This window comes from Rattus rattus, chromosome 1 (genome assembly GCF_011064425.1).
Source record: "Rattus rattus isolate New Zealand chromosome 1, Rrattus_CSIRO_v1, whole genome shotgun sequence".
NCBI lineage: Eukaryota > Metazoa > Chordata > Mammalia > Rodentia > Muridae > Rattus > Rattus rattus.
Window position 1 is genome coordinate 36,528,323 of NC_046154.1, and position 24,988 is coordinate 36,553,310.

Here is a 24,988-nt window from a genome sequence, read left to right on the forward strand (position 1 = left end):
ACAGGCGGAGCTCATTTGTTCCCATTTCTCAGATCACTGTTCTGTTGCCGGATCTTTGGTGTCTCGAAAGCTACTGCTTAGTATATTTTGACTGAAGAATGTTTTAGGTAAAAACATGAATTTAGACTATACTATTTCAGTTAACCAGAATTATGTCTGTTTTCGTAGACAAGTGAGGCATTGATGAGGAAACGCTTGAGGACTAAAGGAGGGTCATGTGGAGAACGGTGACATCTTGCTGTTTAGCAACAGTGCACTGCTGTACTCACCAACCTTATTACACAGACATGGCAACAACACCCACACATTGTCTGGAACGCTTAATTTAATGTGGGAGGCTCTAAATTACTCCAAAAATGTCGCTCATTAAGGCTGGGTTCTGTGTTTTTAAAGAAAGGTAAGATTGTGAGAGAGGTGTTGAACACAGGAAAATACTGCTCTATATTCAAGAACTACCTAAAATCCACAATTCTCTTTTCTATCTCTCTGAATTAAGAGCTACAGGGGAAAAAAGACTCAGTATAATTAGTAACAGAATTACCTTGGAGGAAAGAAGGTGTTACTTGGAATGAAGTCAGGGAAATGCCTGGTGCTAAATTAAACTCAGTGACCAACTTTTACTTGGGTCCTTCTAATAAAATTTTACGTTGGAATCCTCAGGTAAGAAGTCAAAGGGCTCCTACCTCATGATCTGATTACTCAAGCACCAGAAAACACTGTCTCCCACCTACTAACGATGTTGAAAATCAATTACCTGCTTGAAGCAATGGACAGGCGCTGGGACTGAACTTGTTTCTTTTAGGTATTTGTCCCAGGTAAAATGACCTGTAAAGGAAATAGAAATGTCTATCACAGTCAACTTCCTAAAAAGATGCTTTCAGGATGTGCTTTACACGAAACAGCAAGTAAACCATTAGTAGACTAATTTAAACGTTTGTTTCCCTATTTGATCTTAATCAAAAATGATCTTAGAGGGAAGAATCCAAGTGCCCTGGGTGAGTCTTTTTAAATTAACACTTTAAAATCAGTCTTAAGATGACTTTCACTGTTTTTCATGTTAGTCCCTATACTGACCAAAAATTCTGAAGTAGGGTATATTAGTATTCCCTATATAGGGTAGTAAAGAAGTATCAAGGAGTCCACAGAAAGCAGAAAAGGCAGAAGGTGGTAGGAGAATTGTTTGCTTTGCACAATCTGACTCCTAGAGAGGCCCTGAAACGCTATCAGGTAGCATGACTTAGCACCCAATATGGCTTAACCCCACATCACAGCTTAGCAGGTATAAAGTGAAGACTACCTAGAGATATAAGCAAGAAGATTTCAGGGGAGGGAAAGCAACATGAGTGAGATAAATACACTCTAGCCCTCACCTTTTAAATCGCCACTCCCAGCACGGAATGCTGTGCTGTGGTACGTACAGAATGGAGAGCATGTGATAATCTAACCCAAGTAGGGCTTGGGAAGCAATCCTGATGGCAGTAAGGAAGGGGAGACTGGCTGTCTACAGAATCATCTCTTCATACTGCCTTAAGGAACTCTAGAAAGTGTAAAGAGCAGTTGAACGAGAGAAGCAATTCTTAAGGTTGACAGAGGTCAGGACAACATAGAAAGGCATAGGCTATTATATACGAATAGCATTGAATGATGAAAAGATTACCAATTCTTTATTTCAAAATTAAAGCAATGCACAGTTTCCCCCTAATACCCACCTAGAGGTGACCCCATGATGGAGCAGGGAAGGTCCCAGAGACTCTCACAAGCTAAAACACTGTAGCAAACCAGCATTTCTTGAAGTTTCCTCTGTAGTGGAGTAGCACAAGGCCCCTTTGGCCCATGCAAAAAGCACTAGATGCTGGGAATAAAAATGAGTCACTGAATAATGATATCTAAATCACTACAAAGACGATGCCAAGACTTCACACTCTATTGACTTTATACCTGCTGTTTTGTCCCTTTCCCACCATCCATAACTAAGCAACTAAGTCTGGCCAGGGTTCTGAAATTTCTCACAAACCAGTCAATGATTACACAACATGACTAGACAGTCCATACAGTAAATGAAAGGGTAACTTCCTGGAATGAAGATTTAAAGAGGTTACCAAAATTTAATTTTGATAGTATTATAACTATTAGCCGAGAAGGTCTTAAGTTAAAGACTGAATAATGTTATCATTACTTGCTATTAGAAAAAGAAAACATTGCAAATTATTATTACATCTTTACAAATGAAAGACTTAAGTCAAACCTTAAATCTTGGATTTCACTGAACTGTGGCCCTTAAGCTCTCCACCATCTAGAGCAGCAACTCCAGTTCAACTTTTCTATGCTGACAGAAATGAACTATGTATCCAGTAAGATAACACTAGATACATATACCTTCTGAATATTTTAAACGTGACTAGTGTAGGGAACTAAATTCTAAATTTTATTTGACTTCAAATAATTTTAAAATGTATATATGGCTCATGCCTAATGTGTTAGGAAGCAGCACAGGTTAAAGGTATGGCCAATTCTGGGCAATTGCTTTTATTAGCTTGAGTTCTGATCAAAAGTACCCAAGAGACTCTGGTTTTAAGAATTATGATAGCATTAGTTACAGTTGCCTATTATACCTATCAACCATGCTAATCAATTCCCATGCTATAAGGTAAAAGGCCAGAAGCCCCAGGCATATACCATGTAGAAAATCTCCTATTACTGAGTAAAGAGGAATTTGTTCAGGGCAGCCCACCCACCATGATGGCTAATTGATTTGAACCATAATTTTTTCCTTCTATTTGATTGCCCCTTGGTTTTAGGAGAGAAGAGAGAGAGAGGGGGAGGGAAGGAGGGAGGTAGGGAGGTAGGGAGGGAGGGAGGGAGGAAAAGGAAGAGAAGAGAAGAGACAGGAAAAACTAACCTACCAGATTATTTAAACACATTCTTTCATGTTTATCATAAAGTAAACTATTATATGATTCTGAATCTGCAAGCATTAAAATAATCACAAAAGAAATTACAGTAAACAAGGTATATGTTAAGATTTAGTTTAAGTCAAAAAATGTTGCTTTTATAGCAAATATCTTGGGCAAATTTAGCCTTCCAAGCTTCCGTTTACTCATCTGAAAGACAGAGATAGTTGCATATATGATGCATACAATTGTATATAAATTCATCTGATAAATACATAATATCATTTCAAGTATGAAGAACTGTGTTATATGTTACGACACTTTCGGATGAGCAGAATATTAAACTTACTTGCACAAGTAATACTGTAATGAGGTAAGTTTAACAAGGTAGAACAGATCGCCGTGAGAACGTAGTATGGGAAAATTTTATATTTTATTTTTGCTAATTTAATTATGTATGTTATGTCAATGTTTGAGCATGTACACATGTGTATGAGTGTCCACAGAGTCCCAAAAAAAAGGGCCTCAGATCTCCTTAGAGTTAGAGATGAGCCACATGACCTAGGTGCTGGGAACCAAACTGAGGTCCTCTTCAGGAGCAGCAAGTGATCTTAATTGTTAAGCCACCTCTCCAAACCCAGTAAAGGGAAATTTAGTTCATACTTGGGATCTACAACCACTTGACTAATATTACTAACAAACATATAATATTTTATAATTTAAGCACATATAAAACAAGTGTTTAAAAGTGTTCGTGTTATTTAAAGCATTCAAATGTTATAATTTGAGTTTTCAATTACTTATTCAACACATGTTTACTGCACTTTCATAGAGTAGGCACTTTAACCAAAATCCCTACCTTATGGAATTTACCTTGCATTCTGCTGTATAAGACACACCTAGCACATGAAATGGGCTAAACATCTGAAAGGGATCGAGCGGTGTGAAAGCTCATGCAAGCTACAAAGAAGCAAGCCTATTGAAGCAAGCCTACTCTGACTGGTTTGTCCCCTTAGGGATCCACTTCATTCTACTTAGATGTGCAAAGGAAAGTCCTTAAGAGCAATAATAATGATCAATGTCTTTGATCACTGTCAAAGCACTGTTTACTTGTGCGTATGCCCTGTAACCTAACAGATCCTAGCAACGTGTGATGGTCATCTAAGTGCTGCCTGATTTCTTAGTCCATATCTCTGTGTACCCACCTGTACTTTTAAAATGATCTTTCTGATAGTCTTAACTGTTAACTTGGTTGGACTGAGAGACCCTTAGGAGCTTATTAAGGCCTCTTCCTGGGCCTCTGAGGAGGTGTTCTCACAGATGAATACATCATGAGGTCTCGGACCTTATCAATGGCTTCACCTATTCAAAGATTCAGACTGTCAGCAGTCAGCAGATTCCTGGGAGGTGGTCACATGGTAGAAGATGGAATCTAATTCAGAGGCTGGTTGCTTGGTGTGTGCCTTTGAAGGGTTTATCTAATCTCTTTCTGTTACTCTTCTTTACCTTCTTTACAATAAGACAATCTCCTTCCTTCCTTCCTTCCTTCCTTCCTTCCTTCCTTCCTTCCTTCCTTCCTCCCTCCCTCCTTCCTTCTTCCCTGATATATCTGCTTTCCCATAGACCTAAAAGCAACAAGGCTGACTGACCATGACCAAAACTTCTGAAACAACAACCTAAAATAAATCTCTCCTCCCTTATTTCTCTTGCGTATTTATTATTTGTTTAGCTTCTTACACTGTTATTAACATACATTAATTATACACCATGTGTTTCATTAGGATACTTTGTACATGCATATAAAGCACTTTGGTCATATTCACAGCACCGCCCTCTCTTGCGTCCTCCTACTCTCAGGTCTGAGTTAGTGATGGAAGTCTGACTAAGATGGTCTTCCTAGGGGAATACCCAAGAGGAGGATTAACAGACAAACTGGGTATTTTAGGCTTTGATCCAAAGAAACATGCTCTGCAAAGAGTGTTTCTACCTCTGTTAAATCACAAGACATGAGTGAAGGGAGGAGGCATGACCAAGCCACACTCTGTGCACATCTACAGTTCTCAAAGAATAGAGAAATAAAACAAGCATTGTAAATATATATGTCATGCCTTTGCTAAAATTATGTTTTGACAATTTCTAGCTTTTGATTTTTTTTAAGACAGGGTCTCACTTATTCAGCCCAGTCTGGCATGAAACTTGGTACTTACCCTAGGCTGACCTCAAACTAGCAGTGCTACTGCCCTAGCTTCTCATGTGCTAGGAAATTTGATAAATCTTAACAGTAAACATAACAAAACAAAATGAAATGCTAATATACTTTTTGGACTGTTCTTTGATTATTGAAAAGTTTGAAGACCTTTGGAGGCTTAGTTACTAGTTTTTATTTTTAGCTATCTTTCTGTAACAAACTTCCATTTCTCACAGAGTTTAAGGTCTTTGCAAACATTAGCCCTTCATCTATATCATTAAAATGCTTGTCTCATTCGGAAGGGTTTACCCTTATGTTTCTCCACCATCCCTTTTATGGCTTCTTGGATTTCATATCACATTTTCCTCACCGATATTATAAAAAATATTAATTCATTTTTTCTTCAAGAATGTCTCCAGTTTGTTTTTCATATGTAAGCATTTGGTCTTCTTGTAATTTAGTTTATAAAATAAATGAGGCAAGCATCTAGCTTTCCTTTCTTACTTTTTTCCCTAGTAAATGTGCTCCAATGTCATCTACTGAATAAACTATTTTTTCTCCATGGATTTGAAATCACTTTGCTTTTGTATTTTGTTTTATATATTATTAGATCTATCTCTGGATGCTGTTCTGTTCTTCTCATTAATCTGTCTATCCCAGCATCAGGAGCACTGCTCCAAGTAATTTTACAATCAATTTAAATAATTTGCCTGAGTGGGTTCTCTTGATAATGCATACCTTTCGCACTGTGTTCTTGGCATTTTCCAGATGATTAATACGTGGTAGCATATATAGCCCCAATAAATCCAGTTGTTCTAAAATATCTAACGTTAAGTCGAACTCATTAGGTTGACATTTTAATGGATCAGATAACAGTAAGACATCTAACCAAAAATTAACTTTTGAAAATAAATAACAGGAACATAATTGTATTATTAGTGTTTCTCAAATATACCACAAAGAAACCTCTTAGCTAAAAGCCAGGTGCTCCTCAAATACCTGGCTAACAAGGGGAGGGAGTTTCAAGTGGCAGCTTAGCCCCCAGACTCAGTGTGCTAGGAGCTCATTAATATACATTCCAACTGTCTGGTTTGGGGTTTTAAAACATTCATGCAGAGAAGTATGAGTGATTTAGTATGTACCGTCTTTTATCAAATGCCTTGAGACTAGAGCAGAAGGTTGGGTAAAACAAAAACCAAACATCCAAACAAAACCCCAAAATAACAACAACAAAACAACACCATCCCAAATAAACCAAACAAAGTTTCAGCTGTGACACTGAATAACATTTTCATGTAGTTTCTTCACTGAGGAAAAAAAGAAAAAGAAAGGTTACTTGAGGTTGTTATGAAATAGAAATAAGGCATCTACAACAACGTTGCTCTTCTTTCCAGGCAATGAAGAAAAGACCTTGCTGTGCTTTCTGAAGGCTTGGGTTCAAGAGGCTTCACAGGCCCAGAATCATGCAGCTTATTCTGGGTGAAAGCGAAGGCTTTCCTCAAACGAACTTCGGATACTTTGCTTGGCCTCCTACCTTAGCACCTCATACCATCCCACCTCTGCACACTGAAAGCACTCAACAAAACCATTATTTGATGTGCAAAGCCTTCTGATTTTCCTTATCCCCTTTCAGCTCCTTCCATACTCATCCCGTCATATCGCTGTGGTGAGCTAGTTAAAGTCTTTATGGATGGGGACTGTTTATTCAACCCTTACTGTTGAACACAGTGCCTTGAAGTTTAGTGCAGCTTAGCCAACGTTTTTGGATAAATGAAAGCAAGAAAGAAGCACACAAGTCCTACTTCTGTCCTGGACTAGTAACATCACATGTAGGCATTATGTTTGGCCTGACTCTGAGAGAGAGATAGCACACAAAATAAAATGGTGACTTTGTGTTAGAGATCTGAAAATATGTCACCTGTGAACCAACGAAAGAAATAATCCATTAACATTAGTCACAAGTAAGAAAGCAAGTTCTCAGAGTCATTTCCTCACCCATTCTTCCAAGACTTATTTACAGTATTGTGCTGGGCACTGCAGATACAACCATGATCAAAATATTGCCCTCGTTCCTGTGAGCTTCAGTCTAGTGAAGGACAGAAACTAAGTGATCCATGGCAGAAAGGTGTGGTGAGAGCTGCACTTGGAGAGGTGGAGGGTGCTGTAGGAGCACGCAGAAGGTTTGTGGAAGGCTTCCCAGAGGCAATAGCATTCGGGCTCCTAAGTATAAAAGGATAAGATAAGCAGGAGTCAAAGCAAGAGCAAACTGTTTCAGAGAAAAGTTTCAAAAAGAGATATAGACAGAGTGTGGGTATTAAAGGACTCTTTATACCACATGGTTAATACAGTCAACACAATAGGAGCTAGAAACAAATTTATGAGCGGGTTAACTGAAGTGGAAAGAAACACAAGGACTGTAAACACCACCACTCAATGGGTTCCAGAATAGATAAGATGTTGAGACTTAGCTGAGTAGAGGCACTCATCTCCCTCTGCTTCCTGCTTGTGGATATGGATGGCTAGCTGTCTGAAGCTCGTGACACCACTGTCCATGAGTATGAACTCAAACTAAAGAAACCCTTCTTCCTAACTTGCTTTTGTCAAGTATTCTGCTATAACAAGACAAGGAACTAATGCATATGTTAAGGAGAAATAGAATACTCATATGTTTAGGGGACAGTCGCTCAAGCTGCACTGTTACCTTGGTGTGAGGTGACAGTGGCTGCACTGTAAAAGTGGCAGGGCAGCAGAGAGCAGGCAGTCCCTGGAACTGCCACCTAATAAGCAGAAAGCGGACTTTCTTCTGTACGGCCCAAAGTTAGAACATGGTTAACAGAAATTATGAGAAAACATATTTGGCTCAACGGATACCTGTCTAATATGAAACAATTTACCTGGAGAGACAATTAAATTCCTAACAAGGTGAGGTACTCAAGATATTCAATAAGCAATCTAAAGGGTCAAATTTTCAAATGCTGCACCAAAGCAAATAATAATTATTACTCTTATTATCAAACCAGGGTTTTGAACATGTCAGGCAGTCCTCCAAAGCAGATTATTTTAGGGTCTTCTTCAGAGTGAAGGCTTTGGAAGTCTTTGACTCTCAATTCTCATGGGAAAAATAGATCATGAAGCCTTAATGTATATCAGAGAATACATCTGTGTCACCAATCACTCTAAGGAAAATCGTACTTCCAAGTTATAAACTCCTTTGCCAACTGATGTTCTTCATGTACCATGTGTAACAAAACTCCCTGTAAACATGCAGTTTACAACACGCCCAGGTAGTGAGCTGAGCTACAACTGTTACCATGACTGAAATTAGCAACAAGACCAAAACCAGCAGCAGCTATGACTGTGCCCCCTTGGCCTGCTCACATCACATTAGCTCAGCATCTTTGTTTCATGTTCATTTTAAAGATGAGGGAGTATGTCAGAAAGATTAATTTGCTTGGAGTAGAGAAGAGGAATTGAGTCAAGCCTGTCCAACTCCATGCTCATGGTTTTCTCACTTACACATTAGTGCCATAACGCTTGAGGAAAAATCTAAAGAATCAAGGCCTATTTATTATTTGTTTACCAAATCTCAGGTACTTTGCCCTTCATCATTTCACTTCACCCATTTGATCATAATGCTTCATTTCCAAGAATGTCAGATTGTACTGAAAGTGTGAGCTCAGCTTCTGAGAAGAAGGAAAAGCATTACAATTCTCCAGTGTAAAGGAACAGGCTATGATGTTCACATTCACTAGCTCAGGTGATCTTCCAGTCCTGAGACGCAGACAAGACAGGTTATTATTCCCACTTAACTAATGCTAAAACTAAGGACCAGAGTCACAAAGTGACTACATGGCAGAGCCAGCTCTCAACAACCCGGGAATTCTGCTGGACTCCTCCTCTACTCCTCTAGTTGCTGTTTTCTATATCAGGATTGACAGAAATATCTTACAGGAAGGAAAGACAAGAAGAGAATGGATAATCACTATAATACTGCTGAACACATAGAATTATAATAACAAAATATATCAAAATACTTGAGTAAATATCAACACTTATGTGGGACACAGGACATCACAGGACCCTAAGAAACTGACTGGTGTTTATGTAGAAACCTTAAAAGCTAACTGAGAATCTTAAGCATTAATTTTATTCCTCAAATCTTAGTCCTGAAATATACTATGCAAAATAAAAACTAAATGCAGTATCAGTCTGACTTGTTACTATAACAGATGTATCTGTGTTTTTTTTTCTGTAGTTTACAAATGAAAGTTTATTTTTAAAAAGAGTTTAATTTTGGTTCAACATACCCTATTAATAATTTCCATTAGAAAAATTGCACTAAATGTACTATGAACAATGGAGGTTTGCTTTAGTGTGGATTGGTAGACTGAGGAGCTACTTCCAGTTTGTTTTGGTTTCCTGTCTTACCTGTGTGCTATGTAAGTAACATACTCCTTCCCTTTGCTATCTTGTGTGCTATCTGTGTGCTATGTAAGTAACATACTCCTTCCTTTTTTGCTATCTTGGTCTGTAGCCTCCTGATAAGTAGGACTTGATATGACTCCTAAGTTAATTACATGCCAATTAGGCAAACAGTGATTCCTGGATTATGAAACAAAGACTCATGGAGTTCTTTTCCTAGTGTATTAAAACTGCTTACAATCAATCCCTGGTCTCATAAGTTACCCCTTATTGAACAGCAAGAGAAACAATCTTACCTAGCTCCAGGATGTCCACAGGCTCTATTAAAGAAAACAAATGTTAACCATGGGTCACTAGGTAACAGGCTGAAACAGAACGATAGAAAGGTAAAGTTCTGCAGCTAAATGGGGGCTTCAAAATGTAACTACTACAACTATCTCAGTTTAAAAGGGCTTATTAATAACTGCAGAGGCATAACTTTCAATTTTGCCTCCCTTCTAAGCCTAAATAAATAAAATGAAAATGCGGAGGCCAAGCAACTCTGCCTAGAGCAATAACACTAAGCTGGATTATTTATACTCAGAATCTAGGGTTCCAGATCAAAGGAAAATAAATTTCCTTTGACAGACATGTCTATAAATGATAATATATGCTTTTGAATTAAAGAGCCAGTTAGTTGTAAACACAGACTTCTAAGAACAACTTTTATGGTGAGAAATATTGAATACAATTTTTCATGCTAAATAGTATTTTCTTACCTTGGTATTGAGATGCAGATTCTGACAAGTGACCATACTTAGGTTTTTTCACATCATTCCAGTCTATTTTACAGAAAGAGAAAAGGATGCCATAAGGAAAGAAAATATAATTCAGTATTTGTGGCAGCACGCATTAGTAGTTCTTATTAAAGAAGCACACCTCAGAGACTTCATCTAAGGAAATGATACAAATAGAGAAGAGGGTTTTATTTGAAAAGGTTCAGTTTTTCTATATAGTAAAAGAAAAAGGCAAGTGTTTCAGGATTTTGTACCTTCCGTGGGTCAGGCTTGCTCTAGCTGGCTCTTTCCCTGGTATGCCCATTGCCTCCCTCTGGAATGGGAGTGTTTATTCTGCACCAGTGAACAGTGGAAGTGTAGAAGCTGCTTACAGGTGTTCACAGTTAAGAGACTGCATGAGTTTTAGAAAAGACTGCATTTACACCTTAGATCTGTTCAAGACTAAGGGATTTTTTAAAATTGGAGTAAATGCATTCTGTCTTATCAGATTTCCATAAATCTATGGGACAGGCTTAAAGTGATATATTTGGATGTTAAGTTGGTGAGAAATAGCCTTTTATGGTTATTATTGTCAACTTGACTAGATCTAGGATCGCTTAAAATTTCTAGGAATATCTTTTTAGCTTCTAGATTGGGTTAGAGTGAGAAGATTCTCCATCACCACCAATAAATGTGGGTGGTACCATTCCTTAGGCTGGTGTCCTAGACTGCATGGAAAGGAGAAAACAGATCAGTTTCCTATGATGAGTTAAAAGTTCAAATTAAGAACTTCCAGGTAAGATGGCAGATTAGAAGCTGCATTTGCACGAGTGGGTGGATAGAAGATATGGCTGACAGAAGAATAACCAGGGTTGCTGTGCTATTCTTTAAGATGGTCCTGCTAACTCCCTTACTCACCGACAGAGGGTGCTTTCTGTACACACCAGCAAAGGTCTGTGAATGGACCTTGCCTGTTCCTGCAGCAAGTAGGCTGCAAAGCCACCCCACTGATCAGAGTAACTGCCAGGAGACTCCTGCAGGAGCAGCATAGGTGTTCTAGAGAGAGGATCTAGACTATGAACAAGAACCTGAGACAGCAGCCAGGAGACAAACTTTCCCCACCACCCTTTTCAAAACACAAGCTATGTAGGGTCTTATCAGGTATGCTGTAGGACCTAACATAGTACTCTGCAAACATACAAAAACACTGAGATGGGCTAGCTTTCCACATTCTGTCAGAGCCTGACTCACAGAAAGCCCTACCTATGGCAAGTTGTTCCTCAAATCATTATCTAATGACCAAAGACTGTTAACTTGCTTGGCAAGAAGACAGGGCACATATCTAGATGAAGGAAGGCTTAGGCATTTATGTATTAATTTCATTTCAGATTCAACTAACTTTGACTATACCCGTGTACTAGGTCAATGTAAAACTGTCTCATATATATCATATCAGGCATTATCAGTATCTTTTTAAGGTGAGAAATTAGGATGCAGTAAGAATTAGTTGGGATAAGAGCAAGGAAAGAAAAATAAAAAATAACATTCTATAAAAAAGTTAAACAACAAATAAATGGAAATAATACTTAGTGGGATACCTCCCTCTTGGTTAGGAGACTTCTAAAGTCCTTAGAACAACAAATACAGAGTTTTGCCACTGTTCTTGGATGCCCATCAGAATTTGATGGGAAAACCCTGTAAATGTAACCACACAGTTACAGAACACAGAGCACTCAAGCTGGACCTGAGCTGGAGGCTTCCTTCCTGCTGGCTAGCTCTCAGTGTGTTAGAAAGTGCGTGCAGGCTGCTGAGGGAAAGAGAGCAATTGATGCGTCTTACCCAGCTGTGAACCCTGCAAGGCACAGTAGTGTCCTACCAAGATAGTTGTGCAGTAGCTTTCTGATTTGAGGCACATCCACAGAAGGCAACCCGTTCCTGGTACTGTAGACCTACTAACAAGTCCATGACTGGGGATGACCATAGTCCCTAAAGGAGAACTTACAAGTTGTCTTTGCTAAATGGACAAGTTGTCAAATTGCCTTCTAACTACTAGTGTTTACACCCACAGCTTGGTATTGTTCTCAGCTTTGGTCAGAGGAGCTTCTAATTGGTGCTGGAAGCAGTTAATGCAGAGATTCAGAAACGGCCAACATGCCAAGAATAAGCAGTCGTCTTCTACTACTCTCAATAGGACATTTACATCACTCCTTCCAAGACTCAGGGAACAGACAGAATGTAAGGGCCAGAGGATGAGGAGGTATGCTGTGAAAATGTCTTAAGGATACAACATGGCCATTGCCCCAGTGAACCCCAGCAGCTGTGGTTATCTGAGCAAGCCCAGCCAAGACTGGGCCAGCCAACATTTCATCATGGATGGAGGACAGATTCATGAGGTCTCACCCTTCACCTAAGGGATCATTGGCAGTTAATAGCTGCTAGTGAGAGAAGTGTCATTTTCTTCACTGGAGAGTTGCCCATACTACAGTAAATAACCTCCTACTTATGCTCAAGCAAGCACAAAAACATGAAAGTAGGCAGGGGACTTCTTAGGAGAAAAAAGGATTCAGCAGAAGAGGGAGACAGAATATGCAGGGAAACAGGGGTAAAATGACTAAAATTAATTCTACACATGGATGAAGTTGTCAAAGAATGAGAAAAATAAAAATAACATCTGTGAACATGCTTATGTAGGTCTATTCATTCAACAACAGTTATCACCTGCTATTTAGCAGTCCCTACCCTAAATAGTAAGATCACTGATAAAGCAGATAAACCCTTGCCCCAGCTTATACTCTATGGTGTGCTCAGCAGGGATTTAAAAATAGCTTTTTTATTAATTAGAGGAATCTTTTCTTAAAAGATTTGTTTTACTATTTATTCAGATGTACGTGTGTGTGCTTGCTCATGCAGGGTTTCACAAATACGTGTGTATATGTGTACGTGTGTGTGCATGTGTGTACATGTGTGCAGTGTCTGTGCACATGTGTATGCGGGTGCCTATGAAGGTCAAAAGAGGGAATCAAGTGTACCTTCTCTGAGGAGAAGGGGAGAATGGAAAGAGGGGGAGTGTAAGAGTGGGACTGTGAGGAGTCCCATTCTCTGATCGGGATGTAAAATGAATAAATAAATTAATTAAAAAAGAGGGCATCAGATCCCCTGCATCTAAAGTTACAGGTGGCTGAGAGCCACATGTCATGGGCTTGGGATTCAAACTCCAGTTCTTTGGAGGAGCAGCAAGTGCTCTTAGCTGCTGAGCCTTTCCCCAGACTCTTATTTGAGGGATCTTAAAGGATATTCTTTGCAGGGAGGTTCATGTCAGAAATTTTTAGATAATAATGCTTGCCTTGTGGCTAGTCAGACCCTAAAATGAGCAAACAGAAAGGCTGGATGAACACTTATTACCAAGGATTAGGAAAACTTTCCAAGCTGAGAAGGATGTATAGGTTGGACAAGAGAAGTAACTAAATAAACTATAAGATCCTAGTGAACACTTGAGTTCTCTCTCGTTAAGCACCAAAGAACACTTGGGTACTGACAAAGCAGCAATGGACACATTTTTGCATGTATTTGTGTCGAAGAATGCGCCCACCCTGCTTATGAGCTACTAATCTGAACAGATTATGCCATATCCTCTGTCGTATCTCAGACATCAGATTCAATGAGATGAATGGAGAGAAAAGCAGTGAAATCTTCATATTCTATGTCATTCAATTTGATATGTACATTAAATTTCAAACATACTATTTCCAAAATAAATCTCTAAATGGTCTGCTACTTCCTTATTGAAATTCTACTCATTCATGCTTAGAATGAAAATTCACTGACAACATATAGGTCCCAGCCTTGTGCTAGGTAATAAGAACTGAAAAAAATAACAAAGACAGCCACTGTTTGGGTCTAGAAAAGGGGGAGCAACACATGAATCCACACATTAGAGTGTTGTAGACATTATACTAAACAAAGCACGGTGGCGAGAGGAAGACATGAGGGGAGAGCCAGGTCTATAATGGAAGATTTGAAGGGTGAGAACGGAAGGGAAGACAGTGTTCCGTGGAGTCTTGGAGCTGGAATCCTGGCAGCAGAGTAAAGCTGTGAAGTGCAGGAAGTGATGAGGGGAAGTGCTGTGTCTGCTGCCCACTCTGACATGGCAGCCACCAGCCACACCAGCAGCTGAGTACCTGCAATGTGTTGCAGTCCCGCAAGAGGTGAGTCTGCATGCAGTTTTGTGTATTTTCATTAATTTCAGGAAAAGAAAAAAACTGACTGCAGCTACTGAGAAGACTTTTACGTTTATTTGAGAAAACTTTTAAATATATTTGGAATAAAACCTGATACGTGAACTTACTTTTCCAACTGTGCGTGTTTGCCAGCGTGTTTTTACAACGTGTGCCTAGAGATGTTTGTGAGCCACTCTGTGCTTACCAAGCCTATGTCCTCTGCAAGAACAGCCAGTGCACCCAACTGGTGAGCTCTCTCTCCAGCCTAGAATTTTTTTTAAATCTAAATACAAATTAGGTATTTCTGATAAACCTAGGACCTGAGTCAAGATGTGCTAAAGAGATTCTAAACACCTTTTATTAGACTTTTATGTTGGTCACATGTCAAAATAATTTTTAGATATAAAAATTACATATATATTGTTAATTTCTGTTTTTTATCTTTTTAATGTAAGAATTTAAATCACATATGGGATTGCACTGGTCTCTACTGGAGAACACCAAGTTGGACAACTGTGCTTCAGTGTGGTGAGGCAATGGCTACTTCACTATACTTAAGTAAGAAGGAAATAAGTGCCTAGCATGAAGAGCTGGGAATAATGGAGGGCGCCTTTAACCCCAGCACTCGGGAGGCAGAGGCAGAGGAATCTGTGAGTTTGAGGCCAACCTGGTCTACAGAGCAAGCTCTAGGCCAGCCGGGGCTACATAGTAAAACCTTGTCTCAAAAATTAAAAAACAAACAACAATGACAACAAAAAACCCAACAACAAAAAGTGCTTAGATTGTGGTGCTCACAGAGACAAGAAATTCATTAATTTCAGGTTTTTCTTTTCTTTGTTTCTTTCTTTTCCCATTCTTAATAATTTTTAGCCTGGCCAAACAGGAAAATAATTTTAGTTATTTGAGAAGTAAAACTTCCAATCTCCTTTCCCAACTTGGAAAATTAACGTTAATAACAACAACCACAAGGAATTATAGGTGTAAAGAAAAGGAAAGGGGCTTCGAAAGATGGCTCAGCCATTAAAAGCATTTACTGCTCTTGTAGAGGATCAGAGTCTGGTTCCCAATGCCCATGTCAGGTGACTGTAACTCCTATAACTCCGGTTTCAGGGGATCCAATGCCCTGTCTGACTTCTCTAGGCACCTGCACTCATTTGCACAAACCTACATGCATACAGATGCATACACCAAATTTAAAAATAAACTAAACAGGAAAGTGTGGTAGTTTGAATAGTTTGGCCCCCATAGACTCATATGTTTGAATGGTGGTCACGGGGAGTGGCACTATAGGGAGGTGTGGCCTTGGAGGAAGTGTGCCACTGTGGGAGCAGGCTTTGAGGTTATATATGCTCAAGCTACCCCCGGTCATACAATTTCCTTTTGCTGCCTGCAGATGAAGATGTCGCACTCTCTGCTCCTCCAGCACCATGTCTGCACGCAAGCTGCCATGCTTCCCACCATGATGATACTGAACTGAATCTCTGAACTGTAAGCCAGCCCCAACTAAATGTTTGTTTATAAGAGCTGCCTTGGTCATGGTATCTCTTCACAGCAATAAAACCCTAACTAAAACAAAAAGGATAATAAATTTAATTAGTAACAAGAAATTCCTTAAACTCAATCTTCGTTAGGGCTCCTTAGTTCTACTTACAGGTAAGAGGGCATGAGTGGGTACTTACCACTAGGCTGCATAGTCAATGAACTAAAACTAAGCAAGGAGTGACGAAGTTTAGGACTTATTCCTGGATCCACCTCTGCCTTGCTCTGACTCTGACAAGTTAGGTTCTCTGTGTATTAATCTCTCCATCTGTAAAGAAAGGGAATGGACAGAAAGAGAATGGTTAAAATCCTATGGCGAGACCTCTAAGTACTAATACTAGGCTGCACTGTTAAGAAAAATGTATATCAGTACATATTTTTTGCTATTAGAATATCTCGGAATTAGAAGGTACCCTACAACAAGTACAACAGGTACAATTGAGCTCTTTACACTTATAGAAATAAATACAAATATTTTTATATTTGTTTCTATGCAAATATTGAAAATAAACATAGCTTCCAACTAACCAGTTAAAGCCAGAAAATCCAAAAGTCACAAAAACCTATTAATAAGGATTATGAATTTTGAAACCTTAGCCCTACAATTTGAACATATTTGGAGATAGGTTTTAGCAGGTGGTAATTACTATGAAATGAAATCACACTGATAGAGTGGCCACTGTATTGAAAATTGCAGATATATAGCATATAAAAATTTTGATATTTTTTAAAGTTTTTTGTTTGGTTTATTTTTAATTAATTAATTTATTTATTTATATTCCAAATGTTGTTACTCCTTCCTGTCCCCCCTCCAAGAGTTATTCGGCCCATTCCCTTCCCCTTTGCCTCTAAGAGTGTGTTCTCTCACCTACTCCACCTCACCACACCACACTGCCCCCACCCAGGCATCCATCCCCCTTCCCTGGGTCATCAAGTATCTACAGGATTAGGCGCATCCTCTCCCACTGAGGCCACTCAAGGCAATTTTCTGCTACATATGCTCTGGGGTCCATAGACCAGCCCATGTATGCTCTTTGATTGGTGGCTTAGTCCCTGCGAGATCCTAGGGCTCCAGGTTACTTGACATGGTTAGTCTTTCCATGGGGTGGCTATCCCCTTCGTTTTCCTCAATCCTTTCCCCAACTCTTCCATAGGGGTCCCTGCCTTCATTCCAATGGTTGGCTGTAAGTGTCAGCATCTTTCAGTCAGCTGCTAGTAGACTCTCTCAAAGGACAGCCTCACTAGGCTCCTGTGTGCAAGCACAGCATAGTATCAGTAATATAGTATCAAGTCTTGGGGCCTGCCCGTGGGATGGATCCCAAGTTGTGCTGGTCACTGGATGACCTTTCCTGCCATCTCTGCTCTGCTTTTGTCCCTGTATTTCCTTTAGATAGAAACAATTCTAGATCAAAAGTTTGAAGTTGGGTTGGTGACCCCATGTCCACTGGGGGCCCTGTCTGTCTACTAAAGGAAGATTCTTCAGGTTCCATCTCCCCACCATTGGTCATTTCTGCTAAGGTCACCCCCACTGAGTCCTGGGAGCCTCTTACATCCCAAGACTCTGAGACTTTCTAGAGGTTGCCCTTATCCCCCTAAATTTTTAAAGGACAGAATTAAAATAAGTAGAGCCCCGACATGATATACTAAGACAAGGAACCTCCAAAGATGTAACTATGTTTTGTTCAGGAAATTTTCTCCAGTGCCCATGTGTTCGAGACTCTTCCCCACTTTTTCTTCTATTAGTTTGAGTGTATCTGGTTTGATGTGGAGGTCCTTGATCCACTTGGACTTAAGCTTTGTACAGGGTGATAAGCATGGATCGATCTACATTCCTCTACATGCTGACCTCCAGTTGAACCAGCACCATTTGCTGAAAATGCTATATTTTTTCCATTGGATGGTTTTGGCTCCTTTGTCAAAAGTCAAGTGCCCATAGGTGTGTGGGTTCATTTCTGAGTCTTCAATTCTGTTCCATTGGTCTATCTGTCTGTCTCTGTACCAATACCATGCAGTTTTTATCACTATTGCTCTGTAATACTGCTTGATTTCAGGGATAGTGATTGCCCCTGAAGTCCTTTTATTGTTGAGGATAGTTTTAGCTATCCTGGGATTTTTGTTATTCCAGATGAATTTGCAAATTGTTCTAACTCTATGAAGAATTGGATTGGAATTTTGATGGGGATTGCATTGAATCTGTAGATCGCTTTTGGTAAAATGGCCATTTTTACTATATTAATCCTGCCGATCCATGAGCATGGGAGATCTTTCCATCTTCTGAGATCTTCTTTAATTTCTTTCTTCAGAGGCTTGAAGTTCTTATCATACAGATCTTCCACTTGCTTGGTTAAAGTCGCACCGAGGTATTTTATATTATTTGGGTTTATTATGAAGGGTGTCGTTTCCCTAATTTCTTTCTCAGCTTGTTTCTCTTTTGTGTAGAGGAAGGATACTGATTTGTTTGAGTTAATTTTATAACCAAGTCACTTTGCTGAAGGTGTTTATCAGGTTTAGTAGTTCTCTAGTGGAACTTTTGGGATCGTTTAAATATACTATCATATCATCTGCAAATAGTGATATTTTGACTTCTTCCTTTCCAATCTGTATCCCTTTGATCTCCTTTTGTTGTCTGATTGCTCTGGCTAGGACTTCACACCAATGGCTTATGCTCTAAGATCAAGAATTGACAAATGGGATCTCATAAAACTACAAAGCTTCTGTAAGGCAAAGGACACTGTCATTAGGACAAAACAGTAACCAACACATTGGGAAAAGATCTTTACCAATCCTACAGCTGATAGAGGACTTATATCCAAAATATACAAAGAACTCATGAAGTTAGACTGCAGGGAGACCTGCATAACCTATTTAATAACCCTATTAAAAATGGAGTTCAGAGTTAAACAAAGAATTCACAGCTGAGGAATGCCGAATGGCTGAGAAGCACCTAAAGAAATGTTCAACATCTTTAGTCATAAGAGAAATGCAAATCAAAACAACCCTGAGATTCCACCTCACACCAGTCAGAATGGCTAAGATCAAAAACTCCAGCGACAGCAGATGTTGGCGAGGATGTGGAGAAAGAGGAACACTTCTCCATTGTTGGTGGGATTGCAGACTGGTACAACCCTTCTGGAAATCAGTCTGGAGGTTCCTCAGAAAATTGGACATTGCACTCCGTGAGGACCCAGCTATACCTCTCTTGGGCATATACCCAAAAGATGCTCCAACATATAACAAAGACACATGCTCCAATATGTTCATAGCAACCTTATTTATAATAGCCAGAAGCTGGAAAGAACCCAGATGCCCTTCAACAGAGGAATGGATACAGAAAATGTGGTACATCTACACAATGGAATACTGCTCCACTATCAAAAACAATGAATTTATGAAATTCATAGGCAAATGGATGAAACTGGAAAATATCATCCTGAGAGAGGTAACCCAATCACAGAAAAACACACATAGTATGCACTCATTGATAAGTGGATATTAGCCCAAATGCTCGAATTAACCTAGATGCACAGAACACATGAAACTCAAGAATGATGTCCAAAATGCGGATGCTTCACTCCTTCTTTAAAAGGGGAACAAGAATACCCTTAGGAGGGGATAGGGTGGCAAAGTTTAAAACAGAGGCTGAAGGAACGCCCATTCAGAACCTGTCCCTCATGTGGCCCATATGTATACAGCCACCAAACTAGATAAGATGGATGGAGCAAAGAAGTGCAGGCTGACAGGAACCGGATGTAGATCTGTCCTGAGAGACACAGCCAGAATACAGCAAATACATAGGCGAATGCCAGCAGCAAACCACTGAACTGAGAATGGGACCCTCGTTGAAGGAATCAGAGAAAGGACTGAAAGAACTGAAGGGTCTTGAGACCCCATATGAACAACAATGCCAACCAACCAGAGCTTCCAGGGACTAAGCCACTATCCAAAGACTCTACATGGACTGACCCCGGGCTCCAACTGCATAGGTAGCAACAAATAGCCTAGTAAGGGCACCAGTGGAAGGGGAAGCTTAGGTCCTGCCAAGGCTAGACCCCCCCAGTGAATGGGATTCTTGGGGGGAGGGTGGTAATGGGGGGAGGATGGGGGGTATGTTGGCCTGGAAACCTCGAAAGGGAATAATACTTGAAATGTAAATAAGAAATACGCAATTTAATAAAGATGGGGGGAGGAGATGTAAGTATGCTCATTTTCTGTTGGCTGTCTCCTCCTGGGCATGCTGGCTCAGTCTGAGTTCATGCATGCATCCATTACAGTGACTTAGAAGGCCTGTGTCTTGGTGTGCACCATCTCCTCTGGCTCTTATGTTGTTCCATCCTCTCTTCCGCAGTGCTTCCTGTTCCTTGAGGTACAAGATTTGGTGCACAAAGGGCTGAACAAAAGGCCTCTCCATCTCTGCATACTATCTCGCTGTGGGTCTCTGTATTTGTTCTGATACCGGACTAGGATTCTCTGATGATGGCTGAGCTAGGGACTGATCATATTCGTCCTTCTGGGTATGGGTAACCTCACTCAGGATTTTTTCAAATTTCATCTACTTATCTACAAGTTTTATGATTTTATTGTTTTTAAAGAAGGATTAATGTTTCACAATATAAATATAAGACATTTTCTTTATCCATTTTTTTCTTAAGGGTCATAAAGATTGTTTCCAAATTCAGGGTATTATGAATATAACTTCAATGAACATATTTGATCATATATCTCTATGATAAAAGTTTCACTATATAACCTCAAACTTGCTATGTAGCCCAGGCTTGCCTTGAATCCACAATCCACTTTCTAGGCCCCTAAGTGCTAGAATTATTTTCACGTTCCACTACATTTGCATGTATTTCTGGAAATTTTTAAAAGAAAGATATGTGGTTGAAATATCAACAGGTATGGAAACATTCCTTATAAATGGGATAAAACATCACTCTGTCCACCCATGAAGCCAGGAAACATTGGACAGATTCAGCATATGATACTATTTTAAAATCAGCTGTAAACTGTAACATATATTACTATTAATTCTTAGCACTGTATCGCTATCATAAAGTGTCTACCATATGCCAGGTAGTATACTAAGTATCTCACTAACAGACATGATCTTGTGAGTACTCACCATGTGGGAAATATTACTGTCTCCTTTACTAGTAAGGAAATGATACCAAAAAAGATTAATTAACTTTCTTTCATTAGAAAAATCATTTGAACCCAAACAATATTCTTCCTTTAAAAAAACTTAAATTTTTTATTTTAAAAATCTCCTTATCATAAGAAATGGTACTTAACCCATTTATTTCTTTACTGTTTATCTTTAATTATGTGTGTGTTGGGGGGGGTTACATTCATATGAGAGTGCAAATGCCTGCAATGGACAGAACCCATGAGAATCCCTGGAGCTGGAATTACAGGGAGGTCTGAGCTACCCAACATGGATTCCAGGAAGTAAACTTGGGCCCTCTCCAAGAATAAATAGTATGTGCTGTTAACCGCTGGGCCAGTCTCTCCAGCCCTGGTTTTTATTTTTATTGATTTAGTATATCTGTGTTTGTGTTATGAATATGTGTGTGGGTACCTGTAGAGGTCAAAAGAGGGTGTTGGAACTTTGGAGCTGATATAAGTACTGGGGGCCAAATTCATGTCCTCTGCAAAAGTAGTCAGTGCTCTTGACCACTGAGTTATAGTTCAGTACTCCTCCATGTTTGACTATAGTATCTCCCATCTCTGTGCTGTCTCACCCAACAAAAACGACACAAGGAAACCTTTGAATGCTTCTCACATGCTTATTGTTACCTCAATCTGGATACTGAATAAGAGTGGCATAGTGAATTACTTTTTAAAATGTAAAGCTAGATTAAATGTAGAATGCTCATAGGTATGGTACTATGTTTCAAATGCTCATAAAGTTTGAAAACTATAAAAGGACAAGAGGTTTGAAAGAACATACAAATGTAAAGAGGTGAGGAAGTGGAGCAAAGGAATAGGAAAGAAGGGACGTTCCCCTAAAAATGAGCCTGGAAAACAAAGACGTATCAAACATACCTCTGAAGACCCACTATGAAAAGACAACTCCTTTGGTTTGGGATAAAACATAATTCCATGCCAGTATATACAGAGCTCAGAGTGTAAGAACTGGAAATAGAATACGTGTTTGAAATAGACAGAGAACTGGTGTGGGACATCCGACTGATGAGTCACTTCCATTAGCTGATGTTCTTAGTGCTTCTCAGGCAATTGTCTGCCTCCAGAGCCTCTTAATTTATATACTTCATTTGGAGACAAGAGTGAGATTAATATTCCTCTGGGGCGTGCTCTAGGAGAAGGAAGGGCAGCAAACCTGGCAATCCTGTTCCCTCTACATAGCAGATGTATGCAGACAAGAAGAGATTTCTGCCACTTGCTTTGTAACAAATCATGCATCTCTGTGTGTACATACAAGAATCCCAGAGAACAGCAACATTTTCTTCAACAACCAAAGGCAGCTAGCAATGGAGGGTTCATGGAAATGCTGAGAGGCAATAATGCTCTTTGTCCTATCAATATGCCTAAAGATAGATAGATAGATAGATAGATAGATAGATAGATAGATAGATAGATAGACAGACAGACAGACATATAATTTTTATTGGTTATTTTATTTACATTTCAAATGTTAGCTCCCTTCCCGGTTTCCCATGATATTCTTTAGAATGCTTCTGGCTCATGCTTCTTGAACAGAAGGTTAGTGGTTCCAATGTTACCATGTTATATTTCCAGGAATACAAATGTGAACCCAATGTCATGAAGTCTCACCATGCAGTCCAAACTAGCTTCAAATGTTCAATTTTCTGAAGTATCTCCAGTTTAGAGTATCACTAAGCTCAACCTTGTTACTATTTGGAATAAAAGAAATGATAGTTCCATATGCTCTACTCTATGTCAGTCAGAATACATCAGAGATAGGCCCTTCCGGTCAAATCTAGATCTGTAAGCCTGAATGTGCTACAAGCACATAATCTTATTTCAAAGCAACCAGAAAAGGGTTTTCCTTTTAAGATTTAAGTGTGTGTGTGTGTGTGTGTGTGTGTGTGTGTGTGTGTGTGTGTGTGTGTGTAGGTGCTTTGGCCACATGCATACCCATCCATGTACTACTGTGTGTATAATATCCTTGGAAGTCAGAAGATGGCATTGGATCCTCTGAAACTGGATTTTTAGATGGTTATGAGCCAGTATGTTGGTGCTGGAAATAAAATCTGGGTCCTCTGGAAAGCAGACTGTGGTTTTTAACCCTGAACCATCTCTCCAGCCTGGGCTGCGAACTATGGATGGTTAGGAAGGAAAAGACTTGGGAGAAATACACAGCCTGTTTGTAACTCTGTGGAGGACTCTTATGCAGAGGAGTGATGAGGTTCCTCTTCTTGTTCAATAATTACTCCAGGAGGAAAACTGCCAACTGGAGGGTGGAAGTCCCAGATAGGAAGATGTGAACACATTACTTAGAAATGTTGGCAGTCAAAGGTATCCAAAAATGAGATAAGTTCACTATAAAGGAAAGGATGAATTTAGCATTAGAGAAGGTTCAGACCCAGAAGTCAGATAATCTCTTGGTCAAGACATTTTAATTCATTGGATAAAAGAGGGTATAATGTTAAATTTTTCAAAGTCTACTTTTAATCATGGTTCTTAAATGCTTTAACCTCCCTTCTTACCCACCAGAGGTAGTGAGAAAGAAAGGATATAGGACAAGTGGACCTGTTTAGAAATGGTTCTTTGGAGCAAATCCATCTGCCTTGTCAGGAAATTAGCAGTTCAGTTCACAGGTCACCAGCGGCAGCTCAATACACTCGCAAACACTTCACAGATATACCAGCAGTCCAGTTGGGTAAGTATCAGGATAACAACATGGCGGCATGACCTAGCAGGAATGCCCAGGCCTCAGCTGAATCCACAGGAGTCAGCAGAAGGACCAGGGCCAACAGGAACGAATGTCAGGAACAGTTCTCAGCTGTGCCTCTCTCAGCAAATTGAAGATCAGTGAAGACAGGAGACCAAGAAGCATTTAGCTATGCAACCAAGCCAAGCTCAGCCAAGCCTCTGTCACAGTCTGTTGGGTCCAAACATCAAGTGTCCTCAGTACATCAAGTGTCTTGCCTCAGAAGGTGAATCTGTCTCAGCTGACATCATTCTACCAAACAGCCCAAAGAAGCCACAGCACACCACCAGAAGTTTTTCCGTGTGTTTCTCTCTATGACATCCCAACAAATGGAGCTCAACTACACAATGGAAGATGGACCAATACATGCCTGTCGTTGTTAGCAAAGAATCCTTCATCACATGTCCTCCTATGTACTTGCTTTAGCAGAACATCGTTTCCCTGTGTCTGCTTTAAAGGAACATTCCTTTATGAGTCTGCCTTAGCCATTTACCTGTGTCCACTTCAGTGAAATGTTCCTTCACATTTGTCCCAGGCAAAACACCATCTGACACAACTGACTTTCTAAGAAACCTTAAGTTTCCACTTCAAAAGGAACTACACTTACTGCTTTTAAAGTCCTTTCCAAATCTGACAATCTAAATCTAAGTCCTGGTTTCGACTATAAGTAATAAATGTACAACTTAAAGTTTTGCACATATTTGTGTGTAGATTTGTGATTTTTTGTGGGGTGACTTAAGACTTTTCATTTTTACAGTAATGCAAAGGGCACTTATCTTAGTTACTTTTCTGTCAGTATGATAAAACATCATGACCCAAATTACAGAAGAAAGAATTTATTTGGGGTTTACAGTTTATAGAAGAAAGAATTTATTTAAGGCTTCCAGTTTCAGAGAATTAGAGTCCATAACCATCATAGTGAGAAATTTAGCAGCAGGCAAACAAGCATGGCACTGAAGCAATAGCTGAGAGCTCCAATCTTAAGATAAAATCAGGAGGCAGAGAAACTCAAAGCCCACCCATAAGACACACCTCCTCTAACAAGGCCACACCTCTGAACC

The 24,988-nt window shown here is 39.6% G+C and overlaps 1 protein-coding gene across 6 annotated transcripts in view; it reads right to left on the bottom strand.

Moving 5' to 3' along the window:
* The window catches only part of Scmh1 (Scm polycomb group protein homolog 1), a 125,042-nt gene that overhangs the window by 72,293 nt on the left and 27,761 nt on the right, over positions 1 to 24,988 (bottom strand). For 2 of the 6 annotated variants that reach the window (XM_032899070.1, XM_032899028.1), the window contains exons 2-5: positions 16,153 to 16,280; positions 10,260 to 10,322; positions 9,798 to 9,821; positions 755 to 825 (exon numbers count right to left, since the gene is read on the bottom strand). In XM_032899070.1, the coding sequence (XP_032754961.1) occupies positions 755 to 825; positions 9,798 to 9,821; positions 10,260 to 10,322; positions 16,153 to 16,165 (171 nt within the window). In that variant the 5' untranslated portion in view covers positions 16,166 to 16,280. Of the gene's footprint in view, positions 1 to 754; positions 826 to 1,709; positions 2,801 to 7,074; positions 9,015 to 9,797; positions 9,822 to 10,259; positions 10,323 to 16,152; positions 16,281 to 24,988 lie in introns of those variants that run through there. The other 4 variants (XM_032899036.1, XM_032899045.1, XM_032899055.1 and 1 more) reach the window with 4 other exon arrangements.